Source organism: Electrophorus electricus, chromosome 2, assembly GCF_013358815.1.
Source record: "Electrophorus electricus isolate fEleEle1 chromosome 2, fEleEle1.pri, whole genome shotgun sequence".
NCBI lineage: Eukaryota > Metazoa > Chordata > Actinopteri > Gymnotiformes > Gymnotidae > Electrophorus > Electrophorus electricus.
In genome coordinates this window covers 1,969,949-1,977,448 of record NC_049536.1, presented here as the reverse complement: position 1 = coordinate 1,977,448, position 7,500 = coordinate 1,969,949, and the positions used below count along the sequence as shown (strand labels likewise).

Below are 7,500 nucleotides of genomic sequence, written 5' to 3'. Positions count from 1 at the left end.
ATATTTAGTTACAATAACATTCATCAACATTCGGTCCTCTTAAACATAATATAGTTTGGTATGGTGTGTGTGTGTGTGTGTATCTATACAGTCCACACTACTGATAATACAATATATATCACCTATACAATACTTATATAATAATATGCAGTGCCTCCAAGTAGTATTCAACCCCCTGCAGATTTTGCAAATTCAACGAGTTACAAGTTGTCTAGGGGTTGTATGCAGTGCCATCCTCTCGCCAAACGCCCCGGGTGTGGTCGGCACCAAAGACCTCGATTTTGGTCTCATCAGACCAGAGAACCTTGAACCAGTCTGACTCAGAATCCTCTAAGTGATCATGAGCAAACTTTAGACGGGCCATGACATGACGCTTTGAAAGTAAAGGTACTTTACGGGCTCCCCTGGAACGGAGACCATTGCAGTTGAGTATGTTACTTATGGTATTTATTGAAACCAATGTCCCCACCGCCATGAGGTCTTCCCAGAGCTTCCTCCTTGTTGTCCTTGGGTCAGCCTTGACCCTTCAGACAAGCCTCAGCACGGGAGGAAACTTTGAAAGGCTGTCCAGTCCGTGGAAGTTTAACAGTAGTTCCATAAGCCTTCCACTTCCGGATGATGCTCCCAATGGTGGAGACAGGTAGGCCCAACTCCTTGGAAAGGGTTTTGTACCCCTCGCCAGCCTTGTGACACTCCACAGTCTTGTCTCTGATAGCCTTGGAATGCTCCTTAGTCTTTCCCATGTTGACCATGTATGAGTGCCGTTCACTTGTTTGGGGAGGGGCTTTCATAAGCAGAAAAGGCAGGAAAAAACAGAAAATTAATTCAGGCATGTGAAGCTCATTGTTCTTAATACCTCAATTACTTCTTAATACTTGAGGGAACCAAACAGAATTCTGGTGGTTTGAGGGGTTGAATAATAATTTACCCTTTGGTAGACTGCAAAATTTAAAAAAATAAAACAAACAGACAAAAAAACATTCTTTTTTTGCTGCAGTGCATTTCACATGTCCAGGCACATCTACAGTCCAAATTTCACAATGCTACGTTAACTCCAAACTGTAAAGCTGCAAAAACCTACAGGGGAATGAATACTACTTGGAGGCACTGTATATCACCTATACAGTCTACACTACTGATAATACAATATATATCACCTATACAGTCCACACTACTGATAATACAATACATATCACCTATACAGTCCACACTACTGATAATACAATACATATCACCTATACAGTCCACACTACTGATAATACAATACATATCACCTATACAGTCCACACTACTGATAATACAATACATATCACCTATACAGTCCACACTACTGATAATGCAATACATATCACCTATACAGTCCACACTACTGATAATGCAATACATATCACCTATACAGTCCACACTACTGATAATGCAATACATATCACCTATACAGTCCACACTACTGATAATGCAATACATATCACCTATACAGTCCACACTACTGATAATGCAATACATATCACCTATACAGTCCACACTACTGATAATGCAATACATATCACCTATACAGTCCACACTACTGATAATGCAATACATATCACCTATACAGTCCACACTACTGATAATGCAATACATATCACCTATACAGTCCACACTACTGATAATACAATATATATCACCTATACAGTCCACACTACTGATAATACAGTATGTTGACTCAGGACCAGGGCAAAACTGCAAACCTTCATCAGAATGAACCAAATGAACCTGCAAGAAGGATTGAGAGTGACACAACGTGCACGTTTATGACCGCACTAAAGAGAGAGAGAGAGAGGGAGAGAGAGAGAGACAGAGAGAGAGAGAGAGACAGAGGGAGAGAGAGAGAGAGAGAGAGAGAGAGAGAGAGAGAGAGGGAGAGAGAGAGAGAGAGAGAGAGAGAGGGAGAGGAAGAGCGAGGAGACTCTTGCACTGTCCCACATATCCAACGTATCCCATGTCATGTCCGCCCCTCTCTGATTGGCTGTGTGAGTGCCATTCTAGTTCCACTCAGTAGGTCCTTGCGCATTGGTTCTCCTCGTCCTGACCAGCGTACTGTGTCATGCCAGTTTCCTTCATTCTTCTGAGATGTTTGCACTAATCCACGCTTTGGCCACACAAATGCCCCATTATCTGTCTTCCAGTAAATCACCATGAACTGGATTGAAAAAATTCAATTGAATTGAGAGAGAGAGGGAAGGAGAGAGATTGATATTGTGTGTGTGTGTGTGTGTGTGTGTGTGTGTGTGTGTGTGTGTGTGTGTGTGTGTGTGTGTGTGTGAGTGCGTGCGTGCGTGTGTGCATGTGTGCATGCATGCGTGTGTGTAGTTTTCTTGTTCTGTACTGTTAAGAGTTAATCACCCATGACCCATCCATCAGTCCTCCTCATTAGAGCTATCTCACTCACTCACACACAAACACACACACACAAACACACACACACACACACACACACACACACACACACACACACACACTCATGTTAAACAGTGTGACTCCTGATCCTGGTGAGTCTGTGTTTGTCCATTATGTGTAAGCACAGTGACACGCCTGGCCTGAAAGAGACACCCAGACAGACAGACACAAACACACCCACACACACACACACACAAAGATGCATACATAGACATACACATATAGACACAAGCACACACCTACAAAGATACACGCACACAAACACACACACACACAAATGTACACAGACCCATATACAGACAAACACACCTACACAGATACATACAGACACACACAGACATACAGATACACATATACACACACACATTCTCTCTCTCGCTCTCACACATACACACACACACACTCACTCATATAGATACACATAGACTTATATACAGACACACACACCTACACAGATACATACAGGAACATATACTCTCACACACACAAAAACACACGCACACACAGAGGCCATACACTCAACGAGTCTGAAGACCCAAGCTGGAGAAGGGCATTGTGAGAGAGCACGGCTGTGCGTGATTCCTGAATGAAGCCTTTTAGGCAGTTATGTGTATTTTGTGTTATATCATTACATAATATCATTTCTGTTTCAGTATATGAGTGCTGCAGCTGCTGTGGCTCCTATGCAAGGGACATACATCCCCCAGTACACTCCACTGCCTCCATCAGCTGTTCCTGTAGAGGTACACACACACACACACCCTGAGGCTCTATTCTTCACTGCCTTTCCTGTGTTCCCTCTGAAGGCTGCACCCTCCACAGTAAACACTGAGTGCCCTTTGACCCCAAAACCAGGGGTGCCGCTGCTCCTCTCTTACACTCTAATTGACGCTCCTGCACGTCCAGTTGTGCAGAACCTCACACTACAGCATTAAATCTGGTGGGCAGGCTTTCCGTGGAGCAGTTTCAGTGTGATTCCACGTTAGAGTGGGAATTATGGGTGACCAGCAAGGGTACTTCAAAACCTGCAATCCTGGAGGACGTTATTCATGCAGCAGCATGGAGAGTGGATGGAGATTTGTGTGAAACAGGAAGAACATGGAGACACAGGGGATCCTGGACACATAAACCAGAAACTTGACCAGAAGTGAGGAGAGGGTGTCAAGGATGATCTGATGAACAGATGATCTGATGAACAGAAGATGTTCTGGTGTTCCTACAAACATGCCCAAGCATTCTGAGCTCATCATTCCTTAGGACAGATGGGCTATACCATCATAGGTGAGCCATTACCTTTTAAGGGAAATAGAAATGACAGACTCCAATGGGTAAAAGAGCGCAAAACCTGGATCCATCAATCCCTGGAGAAACGGTTCCGGCAGGTGGAGTGATGGTGTGCGAATGTTTTCCTGGCACACCCTGGTTCCTCCAATACCTAAGGGTGGACAGGAGGGCTTAGCTGAGCATTCCTCCCTTCATGGTAGCTGTTCACCCTGTAGCAGAAGTGCGCCATGCCAGATGAGTTGTATAGTCCTGGATTGGTTTCAGGAACATGACAGTGAGGTTTCCTTGCTTCCCCAGATCTTACTCCCATAGAGCATCTCTCCGTCTGATTTGTGGCAACTGTGAGAAGATGAAGATGTCCTGTCTGCATGGGCCAAGAGTCCTGCAGAAAGATTTTAACACTTAGTGGATTCTGTGGCAGGTTGAGTTGCTGTGGTTCTGAAGGCCAGAGGCGGTCTAGTGCTCCTCTAGATTTGTCTGATAAACTGTAATACATAGAAACACCTGCCGGGGTATATCTGTAATACATAGAAACACCTGCCGGGGTATATCTGTACTACATAGAAACACCTGCCGGGGTATATCTGTAATACATAGAAACACCTGCCGGGGTATATCTGTACTACATAGAAACACCTGCCGGGGTATATCTGTAATACATAGAAACACCTGCCGGGGTATATCTGTAATACATAGAAACACCTGCCGGGGTATAACTGTAATACATAGAAACACCTGCCGGGGTATAACTGTAATACATAGAAACACCTGCTGGGGTATAACTGTAATACATAGAAACACCTGCCGGGGTATAACTGTAATACATAGAAACACCTGCCGGGGTATAACTGTAATACATAGAACCACCTGCCGGGGTATAACTGTAATACATAGAAACACCTGCCGGGGTATAACTGTAATACATAGAAACACCTGCCGGGGTATAACTGTAATACATAGAAACACCTGCCGGGGTATAACTGTAATACATAGAAACACCTGCCGGGGTATATCTGTACTACATAGAAACACCTGCCGGGGTATATCTGTAATACATAGAAACACCTGCCGGGGTATATCTGTACTACATAGAAACACCTGCCGGGGTATATCTGTAATACATAGAAACACCTGCCGGGGTATATCTGTACTACATAGAAACACCTGCCGGGGTATATCTGTACTACATAGAAACACCTGCCGGGGTATATCTGTAATACATAGAAACACCTGCCGGGGTATATCTGTAATACATAGAAACACCTGCCGGGGTATAACTGTAATACATAGAAACACCTGCCGGGGTATATCTGTAATACATAGAAACACCTGCTGGGGTATAACTGTAATACATAGAAACATCTGCCGGGGTATAACTGTAATACATAGAAACACCTGCCGGGGTATATCTGTACTACATAGAAACACCTGCCGGGGTATATCTGTAATACATAGAAACACCTGCCGGGGTATAACTGTAATACATAGAAACACCTGCCGGGGTATATCTGTAATACATAGAAACACCTGCCGGGGTATAACTGTAATACATAGAAACACCTGCCGGGGTATAACTGTACTACATAGAAACACCTGCCGGGGTATATCTGTAATACATAGAAACACCTGCCGGGGTATATCTGTACTACATAGAAACACCTGCCGGGGTATATCTGTAATACATAGAAACACCTGCCGGGGTATATCTGTACTACATAGAAACACCTGCCGGGGTATATCTGTACTACATAGAAACACCTGCCGGGGTATATCTGTAATACATAGAAACACCTGCCGGGGTATATCTGTAATACATAGAAACACCTGCCGGGGTATAACTGTAATACATAGAAACACCTGCCGGGGTATATCTGTAATACATAGAAACACCTGCTGGGGTATAACTGTAATACATAGAAACATCTGCCGGGGTATAACTGTAATACATAGAAACACCTGCCGGGGTATATCTGTACTACATAGAAACACCTGCCGGGGTATATCTGTAATACATAGAAACACCTGCCGGGGTATAACTGTAATACATAGAAACACCTGCCGGGGTATAACTGTAATACATAGAAACACCTGCCGGGGTATATCTGTACTACATAGAAACACCTGCCGGGGTATATCTGTACTACATAGAACCACCTGCCGGGGTATATCTGTACTACATAGAACCACCTGCCGGGGTATATCTGTACTACATAGAAACACCTGCCGGGGTATATCTGTACTACATAGAAACACCTGCCGGGGTATATCTGTACTACATAGAAACACCTGCCGGGGTATATCTGTAATACATAGAAACACCTGCCGGGGTATAACTGTAATACATAGAAACACCTGCCGGGGTATAACTGTAATACATAGAACCACCTGCCGGGGTATAACTGTAATACATAGAACCACCTGCCGGGGTATAACTGTAATACATAGAACACTGCCAGCATATAATCAACAGGGGCTGGACTTACTCACATTAGATGGTTTGACACTCCTGAGTTGTGAAGTGAGACTGTTTTGTCTTCTCTCTGTAAGCCCTTGTTCCATCTCTCTGTGCCTCTATCTACCTGTTTATCTCTGCCTGTCTTTCACTCACCTCTTACCTTTCTCTCTGTACATTCCTCTGTCCTTATCTGTGTCCCACCCACACCTCCACCCTCACCTCCACCCACACCTCCTCACTCCTCCACCCTCACCTCCACCCACACCTCCTCACACCTCCACCCACACCTCCACTCCACATCCAGTGATGTAGTACATTTCTCATGGAAGAAGCGAGAAAGGTGCCACATAAGTGAAGGAGAACCTGCTGTGTTCAGGGCCTAATGACTAAACTCTTGTGTACTGTGTTCAGGGCCTAATGACTAAACTCTTGTGTACTGTGTTCAGGGCCTAATGACTAAACTCTTGTGTGCTGTGTTCAGGGCCTAATGACTAAACTCTTGTGTACTGTGTTCAGGGCTTGGTGACTGAGGCATCACAGACAGTCGCATCATCGCAGGACATCAATGCACCACAGCAACAGATCGCAGTAGAGACGAGTGATCATATTCCACCATACTCCTACCAGTCCAAGTACGGCCTACACTAACACCACACTCCTACCGGTCCAAGTACGGCCTACACTAACACCACACTCCTACCGGTCCAAGTACGGCCTACACTAACACCACACTCCTACCGGTCCAAGTACGGCCTACACTAACACCACACTCCTACCGGTCCAAGTACGGCCTACACTAACACCACACTCCTACCGGTCCAAGTACGGCCTACACTAACACCACACTCCTACCGGTCCAAGTACGGCCTACACTAACACCACACTCCTACCGGTCCAAGTACAGCCTACACTAACACCACACTCCTACCGGTCCAAGTACGGCCTATATGTACATGTCCTGTCATGTAATGACGCCATAATCAATGATTAATTGATACAGTAAGGCAGATGTTTATTCTGCTTAAAGGGAGTGTGTTTAGATGGAGTTCATTTCAGAGTGTAATTTGCTTGTGTTGTGTATTTACTGTTGGTGCTTTTGTAGTTGGTGTAATCCTGACCCTGCTCTTCTGTGCCCTTCTCTCAGATAGCATGTGGACCAGGTGAATGGACTGGGCAGCACAGGTGCCTTCTGGGGCAGGACATCAGTGCTGAGAATGAGAGAAACTGCTTCCAGGTCATGAACTCTTTTTTTTTCCCTGCCTGGATATGACAAAGGATGACTATTTGGGCCATGGAGTTGAGAGTTGTTTTTGTTTCATCGTGTG

General features: G+C 44.8%; 1 protein-coding gene across 5 annotated transcripts in view; it reads left to right on the top strand.

Moving 5' to 3' along the window:
• LOC113591282 (RNA-binding motif, single-stranded-interacting protein 3-like) overlaps window positions 1-7,500 on the top strand; it is a 154,719-nt gene that overhangs the window by 146,482 nt on the left and 737 nt on the right. For all 5 annotated transcript variants that reach the window (XM_035523343.1, XM_035523352.1, XM_035523361.1 and 2 more), the window contains 3 exons: window positions 3,090-3,179; window positions 6,692-6,807; window positions 7,320-7,500. The exon at window positions 7,320-7,500 is cut by the window's right edge. In XM_035523343.1, coding sequence (XP_035379236.1) covers window positions 3,090-3,179; window positions 6,692-6,807; window positions 7,320-7,323 — 210 coding nt within the window. In that variant the 3' untranslated portion in view covers window positions 7,324-7,500. The remainder of the gene's footprint in view (window positions 1-3,089; window positions 3,180-6,691; window positions 6,808-7,319) is intronic.